At 40.1% G+C, this 21,308-nt stretch overlaps 1 protein-coding gene across 21 annotated transcripts in view; it reads right to left on the reverse strand.

The window, feature by feature from the left end:
- Positions 1-21,308, reverse strand: part of LOC105493578 (ubiquitin specific peptidase 28) — a 79,775-nt gene that overhangs the window by 13,238 nt on the left and 45,229 nt on the right. For 7 of the 21 annotated variants that reach the window (XM_011761319.3, XM_071075604.1, XM_024796508.2 and 4 more), the window contains 8 exons: positions 20,884-20,963; positions 19,215-19,363; positions 17,237-17,364; positions 13,542-13,637; positions 6,677-6,856; positions 4,221-4,429; positions 2,913-2,983; positions 1,312-1,540 (listed from right to left, as the gene is read on the reverse strand). In XM_011761319.3, the coding sequence (XP_011759621.2) occupies positions 1,312-1,540; positions 2,913-2,983; positions 4,221-4,429; positions 6,677-6,856; positions 13,542-13,637; positions 17,237-17,364; positions 19,215-19,363; positions 20,884-20,963 (1,142 nt within the window). Of the gene's footprint in view, positions 1-1,311; positions 1,541-2,881; positions 2,984-4,220; positions 4,430-6,676; positions 6,857-13,541; positions 13,638-17,236; positions 17,365-18,859; positions 18,937-19,214; positions 19,364-20,883; positions 20,964-21,308 lie in introns of those variants that run through there. The other 14 variants (XM_011761329.2, XM_024796509.2, XM_011761325.2 and 11 more) reach the window with 6 other exon arrangements.

Raw genomic sequence — 21,308 nt, forward strand, 5'->3', positions numbered from 1 at the left:
ACACAGTAAAGTCTGAATACTAAAAACAAAAGCTTTCTATTATCTCACTTGTAAAATGTTCATCATAAGACCTCTCATAGAGGATGTGAAAGAAATAATAATGTAAATTGAAAACACCACAGAATTTGGAGAATTGTATTTGAATCTTGGGACTGCCATTTATTTACTAACTATGTGATTAGTCAACTTTAGAACCTCTTGGAACCTGTTATCCAGCTGGAAAATGAAGATAACAACATTTTCTAACTCCTTCCCTCCTTTTTACAGTTGTAAGTTCTTAGAGAAATAAAAGTTTGAAAGCATGCTTTAAGGAGTAAAGTACCAATATAAATGATAATTATTATTGCTCTTTGCATGAGCAGTAGTACTATAAAAATTGTTAAACTATTCAGGCAAATATACCTGTAAAATTTAGTTACTCTGGGCCAGGCTCAGTGGCCCACAACTCTAACCTCAGCACTTTGAGAGGCTGAAGCGGGTGGATCACCTGAGGTCAGGAGTTCAAGACCAGCCTGGCCAAGCTGGTGAAATCCCGATTCTACTAAAAATACAAAAATTAGCTGGGCGTGGTGGTGGGCACCTGTAATTCCAGCTACTTGTGAGACTGAGGCAGGAGAACCACTTGAACCCGGCAGGCAGAGGCTGCAGTGAGCCGAGATTGTGCCACTGTACTCCAGCCTGGGGAATAGAGCAAGACTCTGTCTCAAAAAAAGAAAGAAAAAATTTAGTTATTCTCCGAAGGGTGCAAAAATATATGTACTATCAGCACCATAAGATGGGGCAAGAAAAAAAAATATTTCACTAAAAACACAACAACAACTAGAGAATTAAAGTCTATCTACCGGAGGAAAGTTGAGTAAATTTTAAAAATACGTATATTCCACACAATGAATTATTATATAGTTGTTAAACAGAATGAGAAGATCCTTTTTCTAAAAATATAGAGATTGCTAAATACTCAATTAATGAAAAATGTTCAGAGTTGAATGGAAAAATAATCCCTTTGGGGAAAGGGGGGAGGGGCAGACACAGATAAATAGAATCTAGCATATGTATACAATGTGTCTTGAAGACTATATAAGAAACCTAACATTGTATACTTGACTGGGGAGTGGGACTTGCGGTCAAGGAAAGAAGTAGTAAAGCAAACTTGTTTTTCCTTTTCATTCCCTTTTATACTGTCTATATTTTTAAAATGTATTATTATATAATAGTAAGTTGTAAATTTTTTAAAAAGCAGTACAAGACTGTTCTTCTCCCTGAGCAGTACAGATTTTCCCCAATCTATAGATTCTGCCAAGATATTTTTACCTGCATTGAAGTAGGGTAGTTTGTCATTAATGTACATCAGACAGTAAGCACTAACATTTCTCAGGCCCCCATAGGAATCTCTTTCAACTTCTTCCCAGGAAGATTCAGTAACAGAGATGTCATTGTACTTGAGCCAGCTCTGTCGGGGCTGATTATAGATATAGGCCCAATAGTGTCCAGCATTTGCTTGTCCTTCATGAACAAGAACTGCATGCAAGCGATAAGGCACCTGTAAGTCAGAATGTACATTCTCCAGTCAGGTGAAGCAAAGTAATCTGATAAAGTTTAGGTTATTAAGAAATAACTATTTATGATGTGATTAATGTGGGGTTCATATTAAAACATCTTGTGGATTCAAGATGAAGTCAACAAAAACACAGCCTTGGAATTGATCAATTATGTCTCAATCCCAAATCTTGAAAACCAGATCATTGAACTACATGACCTCTCTGAAGACTCTTTCAACTCTAAACTCCTCAGATCTAAAACCAAATATAACCTAAACATATGCATCCTTCTAATTCAAAACCCTGTTTATCTAAAAATAGAATCACCTTCACCACTCACACTGAAAATGCTTAGCATATTTGGGACCTAAAAAGGTTAGCAGCTATTTTATTCCACACCTATTTTATTTGGCACCAAAATTTAAGTTAACATATTTAACTCAGCCACACGCTTCTCAGAGTTAAGTGATCACTGATCTATCTGGAGTGAAGACCCTTTTAATGACATATTTATTTGTTACAAAATTTGAAAAGCACATTTGTATATTTTCAATATGGAGAAAATAAAACAATGCTTAAATGCTAATTAAATACTGGTAAAAGAGATGAAAGTCGTCACAGAATCAAATTAAATTTACACTTACTTTGACCTATTTTAATTACTGGTGAAGATTTTTCAATTAACACAAAAGAAAAAATGGGGAAACCTGAGTTTTACACGGTGCATTCCTGTTAAGCAATGGGACTGTGCCTCAATGCCATTCTAGAAACAGGGCTCTCCTCCTACAGTCATTCTGCCCATTCCATTCATTCACACAGAAGACACTGAAAGTCCATGCCCCTAACTAGAATAGGTTCAGAGACACTCCTGGAGGCTCTCTTCCCCTCCATTCCCAGAATTTATTCTAACAAAAATTTCTGTGGATAGTAAGAAGTTCTGTCCTCTCTTTTGGAATTTATTATTATAGAAATAAAGCTTGAAAGCATGTTGTTAAATGAAAGATCTTGAAGAATCATGGAACTTTCGTAAAGAAAGGATAACTGTTCTCTAGTTCAGTTTTTCCCACTGCACTACTTAAAGTACCATTTTGTGAGTAATTTTTATTAGTATCTGACAGCAAACCTTTCTAAAATATGAAAAAATTCCACGTGGCAGAATTCAAACAAGTATGTGTTAGGTCCTGTTGTTGATAAAAGGTATATTGCTTTCTTTAGCCTAAAATAAAGAAACAGAACAACATCAATTTCTACCTTAAGTTTATTCTTACATCTTAGGGGAATTCCCATTGGGTTTAAAAGAAAACTATCAAATTTTATTTTTGTTATCTACCATTAGCACATGCCTTGACTACTTCCCATCAATTTTCATTCTACCTGACGAAGGAGAGGATCGCAGTACATCTGTTCAATAGTCTGAGTAGTACTTGCAATACAATTCTTTAAATCTGTTTGGAAAAAGAAAAAAGCTTCATTAAAATTATCTCATTCTATGTCACACAGGCTACTTCAACTAAGCAAAGAATATTGCTAGGGTCCTAATGATTGCAGCTTCCCTCTAGGAACCACGAAGCAGTACACAGTTTTAAAGCAGCTAACTTTAAACCTAACTTTAGGTTATGAAGGCTTTTAGTTCAATGTAATTATATTAAGGTTTTAAAAAATTATTTTTTATAATTGGCACCACAATTTCTAAAAGAGTAAGCTGTTTAGGAAAAGATTTTAATGGGTCACTTGGCTGTAAAATGTATGTCTCAGACAGGATCTGAAATGAGAAAGCAGAACAAAGGGTAAGACTAAATTTCTCTGAATAGGATTCTGGGAAGAATCTGGAATTTCCATCATCTTTTTGTTCCCTAGACAAAAGGAGAAAGGAAGGGGGCTAGTCTGAGCAATATGGGCAATGAGGTCAAAGGGCTTTTTAAGAATACAATGCTGAATAATCCAATTTTACATTGTGCATACTGCTCAAACACTCTGCCTCATTAACCTTCAGTAAAAGCATGCTTCATATAGAAAAGACTGAAGAGTAGAAGTCCAGAAAAGTTAAATGCTAAATCTAGGTCAACTTAAGCTAGAGTTCAGATAAACTACCACAGAGACAGAAATCAGCAGATGCAGAAAAATCTCAGCAAAGGTGATCATTTCCCAGAAATTTTGAGGGGGAGATCCTTCCACATCTGTATAATACGGGTGTGTGAGCCAAGCTTACAGGGCACTAGAAGTGCAAAAGAAGTCACAATTACCATGTCAAAATTCAAAAGCTTGGGCCAGGCGTGGGGGCTCACACCTGTAGTCCCAGCAATTTGGGAGGCCAAGGCGGGCAGATCAGTTTAGGTCAGTAGTTTAAGACCAGCCTGACCAACATGGTGCAACCCCGTCTCTACTAAAGAAAAAAAAAAAAAAAAACCAGCCAGGTGTGGTGGTACATGCCTATAATCCCAGCTACTTGGGAGGCTGAGGCTTGAAAATTGCCTGAACCCGGGAGGCGGAGGTTGCAGAGAGCTGAGACTGCACCACTGCACTCCAGCCTGGGTGACAGAGCGAGACTCCATCTGAGGCGGGGTGGGGGGGAATTCTGTAGCATGTACAGTAATGTCAGGAAGTGCACCAAGGTGCTTAACCTCCAAACAGTCAAAAAACAGAAAACGCAAAGAGTAACTGACAAGTTTTAAAAGAGCCAACCTTGTATATCTTGTTCAATCTCACTCCTCCACCTCTGAAGACAGGTCTTAACAAAGTTTATCTCCTCATCTGTGACTGTTCGTGGAGCTGGCTGTGCAGGCATTTCCATGGAAGACCGAGAAGATGTCAGTGGTTTAGACTTGTGTAGAGAATCTTCAGGAGAAGAAAAGGTACTTTCAACATCCAGAGAAGAGCTTTCTGTACTTGTACTGAGGAAGACAAAAATCATGCTCAGATGATAATTTCCAAAAGACACCTTAGCCTAAATTATGTACTTTGGAAAGCAAGATGCTATATGAAAAAGTACAGGTATTCAGTGAGCATTAACTCTATAAAGGTACGGAGCCAAGTTTTTTCTCTAAATACATCATCTCATGTACCACAACTGGCCTGTGAGGCTATCTCTATTTTACCAACTGCAAGCCTAAGGTTTAAAGAAATTAACCAACATGCCCAAGTTCACCTAGGTACAAGGTAATGAAAACGAATCCAAAGCCAGATCGGCCAGAGTCTTTAGTTCATGTTCTCTGACCACCGATTATTCCTTCTCATGAGGATGGGAAGAGAAGGAAAATGGAAAACAGAAGACTAGGCCTGCAAGAATCAAAGAATCAACTACAGAGTTTACAAGATGAAGGCAACTAAAGTGACACTATCCATCCAGGAACAAAATACACAGAAGCAAGAAAAAGGAAGCATCAGCTGAATATACAACTCACAGGAATACACACTAGGTGACATCTTGGGGAGTTCTGAGAGAAGGGCTTCAAGTCAAACAATCCTAGCTCTACTACTTTAGCTAAATACCCAAGGAAAAGAGTATTTAGCCTCAGGTAAATAATATCTCAACTACAAAATATAAAGGTTAAATTCTTTACCTCTTTACTGTAAACTAACAGAGAATAAAGCATACAAAGTAAATGCTAATTTCTCTATTAACCTATTGTCAGAGTAAAACTGCAGGTCGACAAACCAGCAGGAATATAAAATAAGTTTCTAACTGTAGTTAGGTTTCTCTTTTACACCGAAGCTCAAGAATATAAACTTCCTTTATTTTTTTTACTTTAAAAAAAAACTCTCACTCCTGCCGGGCGCGGTGGCTCACGCCTGTAATCCCAGCACTTTGGGAGGCTGAGGCGGCTGGATCACGAGGTCAAGAGATCAAGACCATCCTGGCCAACATGGTGAAATCTCGTTTCTACTAAAAATACAAAAATCAGCGCACCTGTAGTCCCAGCTACTCAGGAGGCTGAGGCAGGAGAATCGCTTGAACCTAGAAGGCGGAGGTTGCAGTGAGCTGAGATCACGCCACTGCACTCCAGCCTGGCGACGGAGTGAGACTCCATCTCAAAAAACAAAAACAAAAAACCCTCACTTCCTCCTCACACTCTCACATGCACAAAATAATGGAGGAAATCTCTTTTTCCTAAGGTCCATATTTATGGAAAAATACGCCCAACAAGAGAATAGATATCTCAGTTTCAGAGGAGATTACACACATACACCTCCCTGTAATTTTTAAATCTAATACCAAGCACTATTATTTTAGTTGATTAAAAAGCCTGCCAAACCACTTTTTAAATTAAAACTATTTACATTTCATAATGTACATAAAAAGATTGTTTTTTTAAAAAGTGAAAAGTGAAAGCGTAGCCCCACTCCTATCCCCAGACTCATGTCACTCCTTAGAGATAATCATTCTTGACATTTGGTATGTTCTATCCAAATAAGCATTTCTATGCATACATGGATGAATAAATATTAATACATGGGGGAGGGGAGGATTGTTGGGGAGAATAGTCAAGATTTTTTGACAAAAAAGTCTAACTTTTTATTGAGTATTAGTGTTTTTATTAGTCAGGCAACACATATCAAATGTCCCAGCTACGTTTCATAGCTCCTCGAGGCAATAAAGATTGTTGCGCATGGCTGGATGGAATAAAATCAGAGGGCTCCTGTGACTTTGCCTCCCTCTTGTCTTTACTAGAGAAGCCCCTCTAAGCTGTCCTCTTATTTCTATCCAGTTCTTTTTCAAGTATTAATTTTCTGTTCAGGAATAAGCCTCCATTTCCTTGATGTTTCTTAGTCATGCATATTTCAAGTGTGGGAGCATGAGATGTTTTGGAAGAGCAGGGCTTGAAGTTTCCTTTGAGAAAGGCCTTTAATGGCAGCTAGCTTGTAGTTTAAAACAAAGCATCACTGGGTGGAGCCTGAACACTATCCTGAACAGTTTGAGAAGCCTCTGAAATAACCCAACCGTCCTATGGATAAGACAAACGCACTGGTGGGCCCACTCCCACCCAAGTGACAGGCAGCAAAACCCTTCCCTTTAAGACAAAGAGCTCACAGCTCCTGTGCTCTTATAGGTAAGTGTGAATCAGGTATAAAGATGGTGCATAGTTTAAATTATACCAGAAAAAACAATACATACCATTAAAAAAAATTGTTTTCATTACCTTTCCTTGGATGTCTGGTCAGAAACTGGGCAGTGCACTGAAGAAAGTGGTAATGTCATGTGTGTGTCACTTTCAGGTGGACAGCTTTCTGAGGCAGGTTTTGTACTAGCAAATTCAATAACATATTTCAGCATGTCCGGGAGCGGGAACCGAGCTGGGCCTGAGCCATATTTCACATACCTAAGAGGCAAAGACATTGGTACTCTACTGCCCGAGTCTGTTTTGTATTTTACGAGTCGCTGACAAAAGATCTGTTTAGCACACGGAGTCAATGAAAAGGCTTATTCCTAGAGGTTATACAATATTTAACAGGGTCCTCAATCTATAGGGTAAAAATTCCGTAACTACAAAACTAAAAATTGCCAACAATCTGAAGTTGTATATCTGGCAGGAAACATTTCGAATGGGCTCCTATTCAAAGTCATGACAGTTACACTTTCTCATGACGTCATATTACATTTAGGTTTTGATCATTTATTTATTTTTTGTTTTTGTTTTGAGACAGAGTCTCCCTCTGTCGCCCAGGCTGGAGTGCAGTGGCACGATCTCGGCTCACTGCAAGCTCCGCCTCCCAGGTTCATGCCATTCTCCTGCCTCAGCCTCCTGAGTAGCTGGGACTACAGGTGGCCGGCCACCATGCCCGGCTAATGTTTTTGTATTTTTAGTAGAGACAGGGGTTCACCGTCTTAGCTAGGATGGTCTTGATCTCCTGACCTCGTGATCCGCCCGCCTCAGCCTCCCAAAGTGCCAGGATTACAGGCGTGAGTCACCGCACTGGGCTTTTTAATTTATTTTTGAGATGGGGTCTCGCTCTGTGGCCCACATGGGAGTACAGTGGTACAATCTCAGCTCACTGCAACCTCTGCCTCCCAGGTTCAAGCAATTCTTCTGCCTCAGCCTCCTAAGTAGCTGGAATTACAGGCGCCTGTCACCTCATCCAGCTAATTTTTGTATTTTTAGTAGAGAGAGGGTCTCACCATATTGGCCAGGCTGGTTTCAAACTCCTGACCTCAAGTAATCCACCTGTCTTGGCCTCCCAAAGTGCTGGTATTATAGGTGTGAGCCACCGTGCCTGGCCAGCTTTGGTCATAAAAATAAATTGTTTCTTAAAGGAAAAGAAATGTATTACTAGTACCCAAATCTGAAGATAATTTTAGTGAACTGGTATCCAAGGTTTTTTCTTTGCTGCCCTTTAGATTAACTACTTTACAATCAAGCAATGAAAGAAAGCAAGCCAAAAATAGGAAGTAGGTGTTGATAAAGGCCAGAGTTTAAGAAAGTGACAAATCTTTCCTCTGCAGGCTCCAAAGTACCCTATTAGTCATATACTGATTCAATGGCATGGGCCAGGCATAAATTACTGAAGATTTCTTTAGAGTGAGTAAATAATAAATACCAAATACTCCGCCATTACTAGAACATTACGTTAGACTCAGTAAAGAGATTTAGTTTAATGAACTTTAGAGTTCACTCAAGTAGAGAGTCTAAATGGTATGATAATCAACCTGACCTGTTGATACAGGTAACCCCACAATTCTGGGATTCCATTTTACAAGGGAAGAAGGTCACATCACATTTTTCTTCTCTAAATAAAGTGAAATAAAGAAACAGGTACAAAATTTAGAGAAAGAACACCATCTATTTCTACATTTTAAAAAATTATAAAATGAAAGTGGAAAATAAAGCACAATGCAACTCAAAGTCAACTACATGTTAGAGGGTAGACAGCACAGGCACTTCATCTTCACTAATTTAAAGAAGAAAGAAAATTCGAATCTGCTAACTACACAAGTCACAGCTTTCATTTAAAAGGATCTTGGCTGGGCACAGCGTCTCATGCCTGTAATCCCAACACTTTCGGAGGCTGAAGCAGGAGGATCACTTGAGGTCAGAAGGCTGGCCTGGGCAACACAGTGAGACACTGTCTCTATTTTTTTTTAATATAAAAAAATTAAAAATAAAAGGATCTCAAATGTATAAAAGTAGAAGAACCTTAAGAACTGTTTTATCCCTTCCGATCTATCTCCTCGCCTTCACTTCTCCCATTATCAGCTTATCTAAACTCTCATCTTTCAAATTTCATATGACTTTTTTTTTTTTGAGACAGAGTCCCGTTCTGTCGCTCAGGCTGGAATGTGGTGGTGCTATCTCGGCTCACTGCAACCTCTGTCTCCTGGGTTCAAGTGATTGTCCTGCCTCAGCCTCCCAAGTAGCTGGGACTACAGGCATGTGGTGCCACGCCCATCTATTTTTTATATTTTTAGTAGAAACGGGGTTTTGCTATGTCGGCCAGGCTGGTCTCGAACTCCTGACCTCAAGTGATCCACCCACCCCAGCCTCCCAAAGTGCTGGAATTACAGGCCTGAGCCACTGTGCCCGGCCAACATTTTTATTCTTAAACTGTAAAAGTAATGCACGTACCTGGTATGAAAATTCAAATACAAAAAAGTATAAAACAGACCATAAAACTCATCTACCTCCATCTCAGTTCTACTACCTGATGGTATCCATTAACAGTTTCTTTTATATTTTCCCAGGACTGTGTCACACATATACAAGCAGATATGTGTAACCTTAAAAAAAAAAAAAATCTGAAATTTACAATCATTTTATTTTTTCCATTATAAAAATGTATCAAGGGAATAATTAGAGTTTTTAGGGGCTTGGTTTACCAAGATAAAGACTAAAAACTTTTTTTTTTTTTTTTTTTTTTGGAGACAGAGTTTCACTCTTGTTGCCCAGGCTGAGGTGCAATGGCATGATCTTGGCTCACTGCAACCTCCGCCTCCTGGGTTCAAGTGATTCTCCTGCCTCCGCCTCCCGAGTAGCTAAGATTACAGGCATGTGCCACCACGCTTGGCTAATTTTGTATTTTTAGTAGAGACGGGGTTTCACCATGTTGGTCAGGCCGGTATGGAACTCCTGATCTCAAGTGATCCACCGTGCTTGGCCAGACTAAAAACCATTAACCCATTTATGGCTAGTGTTCCATTACTGGAATGCTAAGCTTGTGGGAGTTATTTATATCCTACGGCTCAAGGTCATCACCAAGGTCTTATTTTTCACAAAAAAAATTTGCAGCCTCCAGCCTAAATGAGTTAGAAACACTTTACAAATTCTATTTTTTTTTTTAATTTTATTTTTTGAGACAGAGTCTCGCTTTGTCGCCCAGGCTGGAGTGCAGTGGCACGATCTCGGCTCACTGCAAGCTCCGCCTCCCGGGTTAACGCCATTCTCCTGCCTCAGCCTCCTGTGTAGCTGGGACTACAGGCGCCCACCACCACGCCCGGCTAATTTTTTGTATTTTTAGTAGAGATGGGGTTTCACCGTGTTAGCCAGGATGGTCTCGATCTCCTGCCCTCATGATCCGCCCACCTCGGCCTACCAAAGTGCTGGGATCACAGGTGTGAGCCACCACACCGGGCCTTACAAATTCCTTTTTAACCTACCACTGGAACCTACATGAAATAAATCCTCTATTACCTTAGGAAAGAGACTGCTTTCCTAAATCAGAAAAGCTGATTTCCAAGCTACTGTCTTACCTCCACTGCCTTAGAACCCTAAGGAGAACTAAACCTCACCTGCGATGGCACCTCTGGCAGTCAAGTAGGAAGAACGAGCAATGTCCTGAAACAGGCTAGATGCAGACTGTGATCCAAAAGCAGAGGCTGTGTTAGGAATGGGACCACATAATTTATTATCAAACCAGCATACTTCTGAGAGTGAAAGAAGGTGCTGTTAATTATTCAAGAAGCAGCAGCACAAAATGAGCCATACAGCCACTCTAGTGATCAGGTACTTTGGGAAATTACATTTCCCAGTATGCCCTGTCCCTTGAAAGTCAAAATGCTTCACTGGCACAGAGCACCCTAGGACCTGGGGACAGCACCATGTAAGAGGTAAAAGACACAGGGCTGCTTCTGATATGGATGTTTCCTCCTTCCATGGGACACTTAGCCAGACACAGGACACAACACCAGAGATGGAATTTCAATGGATATTAAATCTAGAGTAGAACTTCTCTCTTGCCAACATTTTTAGCTTCCAAAGATGTGGAGCTAGTTGAGACGTCCATTGGTCTACTTCCCTGTTTCTCCTGGTACTGCTTCTGACTCCCCATGTCACCAACATCCCCGCTGCCACCAGTCTTTCGGGGAATTCTGGGCAAGTTGTTCTTCCCACTTGAGTTCAACCAATTTGTATAGATCCATGGTGGCCTGGGTGTCTTCCACAGAGAAATGCCTATTTTCCCAACCCAGATGTCCCAATTCAGCAGATTCTTGATGAGACGCTTCAAAGACATGGTGACGTTCACCGTGCAATCACCCTTCTAGTTGGGGAGGAGAAGGGGAATATGGGAGTTGTCACTGGTGAGGGACTTCGGATGAAAGTACTGAAGGACTTTGAAGTCATCATGGATGGCATGTCCACCACCATCTTCCCTGTATCTTCAAGATATGCCACGAGCAATCTTGAAAGAGCATGGCATTCACTATGTGCTGCTTCTGGACACCACTCCACCTGGTCTGGCAGTTCACAGTGTGGCCGGGGAGGATGTACTCATCATGAAGTACATCTCTACTGTAGCTGACAGTGCTACATGGAACCAAGAAAGTAACATGCCCCTTGGGTCCTGTGTCCAGCACCTCACAGCCATCTGCCACTATTGTTCCTTGGCAACTTCTAGGATGCTCCAAAGCATTTATTTTGAGTGAGCGCGGGTAGAGTTCTGTGGGGCGCTGACCTGAGAGGATTTGTTCTGTGGGCCTTTCTTCTGGGAGTGGGTTGGGTGGCCATTAATGTTTAGAAGGGCATCTCCAGCAAATCTACTTAGCTGCAACAGAATCAGCATTCTTTGAAGGGGCAGGGGACAGCCAAGACACTGCAGCTTTCCTGTCCAGGGACTCTTCTGACCCACTGCTGGAGGCAGCTGCCTTATTTTCTGGGAATGGAGGGGTCTTCCAAGCGCCATCCACCCTAGGAGTTTCCTCTTTCTTTGGAGGTTCTGAGTTTAACTTGGGCGCCTTGCTAGCGGGCTGGTTCTTTTTATTCAGAAAGCCTCTCTGTTCCAAAAGTTGCAACTTCTTAACAAAATCTGGTGCTTGGCAGTTCCTTCTAATGCCTTTTTGGGAGCAGGTTCCGCCAAATCCAGACTGAGGAGTCAGGTAGACATGGGGACGGTGGGTGGTGAAGGGTGTGAGGGCGGGGTGGGGGAGTGGGGGAATATGTTCCCTGGCCCCTCTGGCCTCATGAAGGTACAACTCGAAAGTCTCATTTTATTTTAAAACAAAAGTATTATCATGCTAAGGAAAATGCTCCTATATTCTATTTTGAAATCCAGAATACCCTGTTGTTTCCTGGTAAATTGGTACTTTTGAACTATAAAACATTGTTTCTTTTTATGTTGTTGTGAAGAGATGGGGTCTCTTATGTTGTTGTGAAGAGATGGGGGCCAGGCGCGGTGGCTCACACCTGTAATCCCAGCACTTTGGGAGGCCGAGGCAGATGGATCACGAGGTCAGGAGTTCAAGACCAGCCTGGCCAACATGGTGAAACCTTGTCTCTACTAAAAATACAAAATTAGCTAGGCATGGTGGCACATGCCTATAATCCCAGCTACTCAGGAGGCTGAGGCAGGAGAATCACTTGAACCCAGGAGGCGGAGGCTGCAGCGAGCTGAGATCGTGCCACTGCACTCCAACCTTGGAGACAAATCAAGATTCCATCTCAAAAAAAGAAAAAAAGAGAGGGAGAGAGAGAGAGAGATGGAGTCTCGCTAAGTTGCACAGGCTGGTCTCAAACTCCTGAGCACAGGCAATCCTCTTGCCTCAGTATCCCATATAGCTGGGATTATAGGCACATGATACCACATCCAGTTGATATGGTTGATTCTATAAAAATAATTTAAAATGTCCAGCCTTACAAAGTATCACTAAAACTTAAAGGATTAGTAAAATACTGCCAGACTTAAGAGTCCTGAAAATCACTTCCAGTACAGTATTTGAGGAACCGGTTTTTAGCTTAAGTCTCTATTAAGACAAATGACTAGTCACAATATATCTTGTATAAGCTCTTCTGGAGTTAAGAGCAGAAGCTGCAGTGGTAGCGGTGCGGGTACAGTGCAGGGTCCATCTTAGGCCTGGTATGGAAAGTGTTGCCCTTCAGGGAAATTAATGGCCTAATAAGAGAGTAGGTGGAGGTGGGGTGGTCGTAGAAAGAAAACTGTTAAGTGGATAAAGGGAGGAGAAGCTATTGACTGTGTATGTGATCTCTTAAGTGCAAAATCAATGGGATCTATCTAGACTAGAAAGAAATTAAATTGACTCCTAAGGAAATCACAGAAAATCATTCCACAGAAATAGTGTAAAACCAACAATCAAAAAAGTGAAAATTTCTCAGAAAGAGAAAGAACTCTGTATGCATCAGAAATATTAGCCCTTTTAATCAGCACTGCTCTAGGTAGAAAAGCACTGTTTTTTATCTTTCTTAGACACTTCAGAAACTGCTTTTCCAAAAGTGGACGGGACCATTGTGACACTTGCCTCTCTCATGTTTGTGAAGAAGATGGCAAGGGGAGTAGGAAAAAAGGCTATAAAATCAGAACTCAGGTTCTCCTCAGTACACTGCAGTAACTGTGTGGCTCTGGGTCACTTAAGTACTCTGGGACTGCTATTTACCCCTATGAATAATACTAGCTGATCTTGAAGACTGCTTTACACTTAGACACAAAATTTTCTTAGCTATTTTATAAAATACTCTAGTTAATATTTAAATGTTGAGTTAATTTTTAAAGAAAAACAAAGTATATGTTTTTAATATTCTACTGTCTTTTACATTTCTAAGCATGAAGGTGTCCAAAACTCACCTTTCCAATTTTTGCTGCAGAATTTTTATTTCCTCCTTCAGCTTTCGAATACACTCTCTCTTATTTCGAATAAGCTCCTTGCTCCTGTACATGTACCTAAGTAAATAATCCCACAAACACAATTTATATTTTAAAACATTAATGACATAAAGTCTCAATAAACTAAAGATTCAAGGAAACTTCTTCAATCAGATATAGGGCACCTATGAAAAACATATGGCTGACATTATACCCAAGGGTAAGACTGATACATTCCCCCTAAGATCAGGAACAAGGATACCCACTCTTGCTACTTCTGTTACATATTCTACTGAAGATATAACCAATGCAATAAAGTAAGAAAAACAAACGAAAGGCATGCAGATAGTAAAGAATGAAGTAAAGCTGCCTTTAGTTCCACATGATGTAAGTATCTATGCAGAAAATCTTAAGGAACCTAAAAAAATACATCAGAACTAGTAAGTGAGGTTAGTAAAGTCAAAGGACACAAAGTCAATTTAAAAAAAAGAAAAAAAAATCATCTGCTATTCTATACACTTGTAAAGAACAAATGAAAAATTAAATTAAAAGCAGGAATTAGAGATAAATTTAATCAAACATGTGCAAGACCTGTACACTAAAAATTACAAAACATTGTTGAGAGGTATTAATAAGGACTTAAATAAATCTCTATTTAATAAATGGAGCTAAACACTGTTCATGGATTGAAGGACTCAATATTATTATTATCTTTGAGATGGAGTCTCACTCTTGTCGCCCAGGCTGGAGTGCAATGGCGTGATCTTGGCTCACTGTAACCTCCGCCTCCTGGGTTCAAGCAATCCTCCTGCCTCAGCTTCCCAAGTAGCTGGAATTAACAGGTGCCCACCACCACGCCTGGCTAATTTTTGTATTTTTTTTTAGTAGAGATGGGGGTTTCACCATGCTGGTCAGGCTGGTCTCGAACTCCCTACCTCAGGTGATCTACCCACCTCAGCCTCCCAAAGTGCTGGGATTACAGGTGTGAGCCACCATGTCCGGCTGAAGGACTCGATATTATTATTAAGATGTCGGACCAGGTGCAGTGGCTTACACCTGTAATCCCAGCACTTTGGGAGGCTGAGGCGGGCGGATCACCTGAAGTCGGGAGTTCGAGACCAGCCTGACCAATGTGGGAGAAACATCATCCCTACTAAAAATACAAAATTAGCTGGGCGTGGTGGTACCATGCCTGTAATCCCAGCTACTTGGGAGGCTGAGGCAGGAGAATCACTTGAACCTGGGAGGCAGAGGTTGCAGTGAGCCAATAACACACCACTGCACTCCAGGCCTGGGCAGCAAGAGTGAAACTGTCTCCAAAAAAAAAAAAAAAAAAAAAAATGTCAATTCTCCCCAAACTGATCCATAAGTTCAAAACATCACCAAGCAAAATCCCAATAGCTACTGGGTAAAAATTGACAAGCTGATAAACATTTACATAGAAATGCAAAGGACCAGAATACCTAAAACAATTTTGAAAAAGAAGAACAAAGCTGGAGGATTCACACTATCTAATGTCAAGATTTACAATAAAGTCATAGTAATCAAAACAATATGGCACTGGCATTAGACAGAACAGACTCCAGATACAGAACCCCACATATATGTTCAATTAATTTTTGACAAAGTGCCAAGATAATTCAATGGGGGAAAAGGAAATATAAATCAAAGGAAAAATTAAGATATTCCTACACACCCACTAGATGGCTAAAATTAGAAACACTTATAATTCCAAGCACTGGCAAGGATGTAGAGCAAATGGAGCCCTCACACATTGCTAGAGGGAATGAAAAACTGCATAGTCACTTTAGAAAATAGTTTGGAAATTTCTTATAATGTTAAATATACACTTTTCATAGAACCAAGCAATCCTACTCGTACATATTTTACCCAAGAGAACTAAAATCTATGCCAAGGATTATACATGGCAGCTTCATTCATAATAGCCTAAAACTAGATACATCACCAAATGGTGAATGAAAAAAAAACAGCATGGCAGTACATATTACAACAGACTAATACTCAGCAATAAAAAGGGGTAAATTACTTATATATAAACAACATGGATGATCGCAAAAACATTATCCTAGAGAAAGGACACAACCAGAACAGAGTACCTACTAAATATTAATGTTACTAATGCCACATTCTAGAAATGGTAACATTATAGGGTCCAAAAACATTAAGTGGTTGCCAGGACCTGGGGATGGAGAGAAGGGCACTGATCACAATGGGGCAAGGAAAACCTTTTGGGTGCTGGAAATGTCCTACATATTGACTGTGACGGTGGTTATTTGACTGTATATTTGTTAGAACTCACTGGTTATATGCTTAAAAATAAACCATGGGATAAGAATGACTACATAAAAAATAAGCAAAAGAGGCCAGGCACGGTGGCTCATGCCTATAACCCCAGCACTTTGGGAGGCGGAGGTAGGAGGATCACGAGGTGAGCAGATCCAGACCATCCTGGCCAACATGGTGAAACTCCGTCTCTACTAAAAATACAAAAATTAGCCAGGTGTGGTGGTGCGTGCCTGTAATCCCAGCTATTTGGGAAGCTGAGGCAGGAGAATCGCTTGAACCCAGGAGGCAGAGGTTGCAGTGAGCCGAGATGTTGCCACTGCACTCCAGCCTGGTGACACAGCAAGACTCTGTCTCAAAAAAAGAAAGAAAAGAAGAGAAAAGAAAAGAAAAGAAAAAAGAAACTCAAGCCACTACATCTTTTTTTTTTTTTTTTTTTTTTTTTTTGAGGCAGGGTCTCACTCTGTCACCCAGGCTGGAGTGCAGTGACACAAACAGGGCTCACTGCAGCCTCTACTTCCCAGGCTTAGGTTCAAGCAACTCTCCTGCCTTAGTCCCACCAAGTACCTGGGACTACAGGTGCACACCAGTACACCCAGTTAATTTTATTTTATTTTTAAGAGACAGGGTTTTATCTTGTTGCCCAGGCTAGTCTTAAAACTCCTGAGCTCAAGTTATCTGCTTACCTTGTCCTCCCCAAAGTGCTAGGATTACAGATGTGAGCCACCATGCCTGGTCTCAACCAGACTTTTATAAAATTAAAATTCTAGGCTGGGCACGGTGGCTCACACCTGTAATACCAGCACTTTGCGGGGCTGAAGTGGGCGGATCACCTGAGGTCAGGAGTTCGCAACCAGTCTGACCAATATGGAGAAACCCTGTCTCTACTAAAAATACAAAATTAGCTGGGCGTGGTGGCACATGCCTGTAATCCCAGCTACTCGGGAGGCTGAGGCAAGAGAATCACTTGAACCTGGGAGGCGGAGGTTATGGTGAGCCAAGATCACACCATTGCACTCCAGCCTGGGCAACAAGAGCAAAACTCTCTCCAAAAAAAAAAAAAATTAACATTCTATAATGTAAGTCTGCTAGGAGCCCCCCAACCCCTGGAGTTCAGGTAGTTCCTACCCCCAAAAAGAGGAGGGCTTTCACCTAAAGTCTTGCTACTCAAATCATGGTCTGGAGATCAGAAGCAACATGAGCACAACCCTGGGAGGTCTTAGAAAAAGGCAAAGACCCTCAACCTAGACTCACAGAATCCAAATTTGCATATCATGACTCCCAGGTGATTCCTATGCATACTATACTTAGTACATGCTCATCTCTACTGCTGCAATACATCAGGAAAAAAAAAAAATCAGCCAAGAACTCACCTGTCCATATAAATAATCTGAGGAAATTCCAGCTTATTGTGAATTTTCTCTGGCTGCCCAAGGGACTGATTAAACTCAAATCTTGAGAGTTCAAAGGTCAACACTGGAGGTAGCTTTGTAAACCAACGCTAGTGTCAAGAGTAGAAATGTGAGAGAAAGAAAAATTAATTTTAGTAAATAACAATAGCCAGATTTAAAATATCCCTCATCAACTTTCTTCCTTTGGTATAGAACTTATACTCAAGGCAAACTCATACTAGAACTTTTTTTTTTATTCCAAACACTAAAGGAAATGAACACTTAGAATCTCATTCTCTTACAGAATATGGCTCAACATTTCTCAAGACTCCAAATTTACTAGCCAGTCAACAGAATTTTACTCAACCATCATCCTCAGAATAAACCACCCTTGGATATGTGGACTGCACTAAGCATCTACACAACTCATTCATTACATCATCAGTTTCAAAAGAGGTTTAAAAACTTAAGAAAACAGCTAGCCTAACTAAAGAATATGAAATTATGATCGAAGCAGCATGTAGCTAAAGAGACAACTCCATGGGCCAGCTAAAAAGACTCATATGTGTACATGTATTACATGCTGTTTTAGTCTATTAACCATAATTTGAATCTCCTTGATGTGTACAAAATTTGAAATAGCCTCATGGTTTTACAATTTCTCAATTTCTAAGAAAAATCTCTGAATTTCAAAAATTTACAGAGGTCTCATAAAGAAGCCAGTCAAATCAACCTACGATGTTACTTGAGTTTCAAGGAAGGAAGGCACTGACATAAAAAAGACTTAACAGTCAGGGATCACAGGTGAGGAAAAGCTAAATCAGATTTGGCTTTTCTATTCAATTCACCTGTATGTCTGAGGTTCCTGTCAACAGCTTTAAAATGTTTCCTTTACCACAAGTGCAAGCAGCATTCCCTTCAGAGACCCTGTCAGCATAATGAGGTGAATTCAGACAGCCTGTGAGACTACCTCAGGGTGAAATCTAAATGAGCATGATGATTTTTTTTTGTTTGTTTAATTTTTATAGAATTCCCATCCTGGAATACAGGTCTTCACAGGCCTAAGTATAGCTGGTGAACATTTCCTCTTTTTTAAGAGGATGCACCAGGTTTGCACAGATGGTACAGATGACATAATTCCTCCATTAGGAATCAGTGATTTCCTTGAAAAGCCAGGGAGGCAGCAGCTCTCTGAGTTCCAACACTGCTCTACAGTGAATGTATTTTCATATGGCTCATGTTAGGCTCCCTATTTTAATTCAGGAAAGCTCCGCTTTCTCCTATAGTAATTACTGAGTTGGACTCATATATAAGCCACAGTTTTGTCTCAAAACGTATGCTCAATGGAGAACAATCCCAACTGTATAGTGTTAAGAATTATGTTGCAAATGCTATTCACTAATTCTTAACCCAACTGGAATACTGAGATGTTAACTACCCATGCTCTCCCTTTAACTTCCCCCCTTTCTTTCCAACCCAGAAAAAAAAAAAAGATAAATAAACAAACAAATGAAAATTAAATTTTAAAAATGTTAAAAGCAAAGGCAGAATTTACAATTGAGAACAGTAAATACTATAACAGGGAAAATAGTCTAAATGGCATACCATAGGAGTTAATCACTGTACTTTTACCCTCCGAAAATATGGAGGCAGTGGGCTCTCCCTACTCAGGTACAGGTAGGCTTCAACAGAAAGAGAGAAACTTGATCATACTTAAAACATCAGAAGCAGCATTCAACCTTTACACGAGTAACTCAAATTCATAGTTTTAGTAAAAATTTTACTTATCAAAGTACTGATACTCACTGACTCACATCAACTGATGAGAGACTTAAGACAAATTCAAGTTCTGCTAAGTGTAAAGTTACTTAATATGTGATGGGAAACTAGTCTGCCCAAAAGCTCACTCCTACTTAACTGGCTTTGTCACTGGCATAGCAAATAAAGATCTCCAACGTACCTCTTGTCCATACTTCACTGAGTGATCAGAGGGAAGAAGCTCAACATCACCCTCCACCATGGCCCCTTCCAAACACTCGTCTAAGTTGCGATAACCGTTTACCTGAAGAGGATACTGGCCAAAGGTCTCATTGTTACAAAAGGGTTTTCCTAGGCAAAGAGAGAGACTTTTTAAACAAGACATCATTATGACTATCTAAAGCCTATCTTCTGGCTCCACAGAGACAACATTTTAAATTCAGCAACTTTCTGACAGCTTGTTAGAAATGCACTTAAGCCTTTATAGCAACCTCTAATGAGCCAGTCAATCCAGACACTGAACACTGACAACCAGTAACATTGGGAAAAGGCCAGGGGCGTGGTGGCTTATGCCTGTAATCCCACCGCTTTGGGAGGCCAAGGTGGGAGGATCACTTGAGGCCAGGAGTTTAAGACCAGCCTGGAAAACACAGTGACACCCCTGTCTCTACAAAAAATAAAAATTATCCAGGTGCAGTAGCACACGCCTGAAGTCCTGGCTACTCAGAAGGATAAGGTAGGAGGATTTCTTGAGCCCAGAAGTCTCAGGTTACAGTAAGCTATGATGATGCCACTGTGCTACAACCTGGGCAATAGAGCAAGAACTTGTCTTAAAAAAAAAAAAAAAACAAAAAAACTGCAAAAAGAAAGACAACCAGACATTATGTGCTTCCTAATCAAGGGTTTTCTCACCACCTGTGAATAGTCTTGCCAAAAAAAGCCTTACCTAACTCTAGTCAAATCTCTAAATCCAACTGCCAATTTATAAGAGGAGGAGTAGAGAGGAACATGGGGATATGTTAAAATATGTTAAATATGTATCAGAGGACATGCAAACAGCAAAATTTCCGATTGTGGAAATGCTACAGAACAAACAACCCAGTCTCTCCAAAAAATACATTTCAAGGAAAAAACGATGGAGGGGGAGCCTACAAATATTCAGTCATAAATGAATCACACACTGGGGTCCTGATTAAAACAAACTCTAAAAATAAATTTTTCTATTTTTTTTAAATTATGAAAACAAATTAGAAATCTGAACACTGACTAAATATTTGATAGTTTAAAATGCTATTTTTCAGAGTCATATTGGTACTGGGTTGTTTTAAAAAGTATCAGATTGGTAAGAGTGGGGTGGGATGGGGAATGACTGGCTGTGGGCTAAGGCTGTATTCATGGAGGTTTTAAAATTGCTCTATTTGAATGTATTCTAAATTCTCCATAATTAAAAATAAATTATGTGTCTAGCATGCAGCTTAGACAGATAAGCCTCCAGAGTGAAAAGTCTCTAGTCTAGAAAAACATTTTGTGCAGTCTCACTCAATAAAACCTTTTGAGATTCGGTGTTTTATTAGAATAAGCAACACAGAGAAAACTGAGTAAAATTACTACCTGACATTAATGTCAGATTTGGGCTGTGCAAGTATTAATATGATAAATCTGAGATAAAGATTGTGCACATTTTATAGATGAAGAGACTGAGGATCCAGAAGCTTCCATAGATTATCCACAGTTAAACAGAGGCAGAACCAATATTCAGACCTGGGTACTGCTGACTCTCAAGCTTTTTCACTGTACTGCCTCCTCAAAGGGACACAGTAATAAAGATATGATCACAGGTCTAGAATTAAAATTCAGAGCAGAGAATTTACCTTCACGAACCCCTTCAGTCAGGAAAGTACCATAGAACAGCTGCACCATTGGATTTTCAGATTTGTTCCTGGGACTGCTGCTTTTAGGAAAAGGAGACAATTCTGGATTGTTTGGATTAAGATATGTGCTACATAAAATCCAAGCATCATTCAAAAGCAAAAATAGTGCATTTTCATCAACCCCCAAAGAGCCAGGTATGATCTAAATAAGTAACAATTAGTTCAGTTCAAATACTTCTTGAACACCTTCTTTCAAGCATTGTGCTAAACTCTGAAGACACAAAGACAAGAAGGTCCAATCCCTGGACTTAAGGAGCTTAAAACCTAATAGCAGAGTCACAAATGCAGACAAACACAGGTATCTGTATGCTTTCAATATATACATCTATATCCAATGATAGATCTATGTAAGGTATAGAAGTAGT

This window comes from Macaca nemestrina, chromosome 12, assembly GCF_043159975.1.
Source record: "Macaca nemestrina isolate mMacNem1 chromosome 12, mMacNem.hap1, whole genome shotgun sequence".
Lineage (NCBI taxonomy): Eukaryota > Metazoa > Chordata > Mammalia > Primates > Cercopithecidae > Macaca > Macaca nemestrina.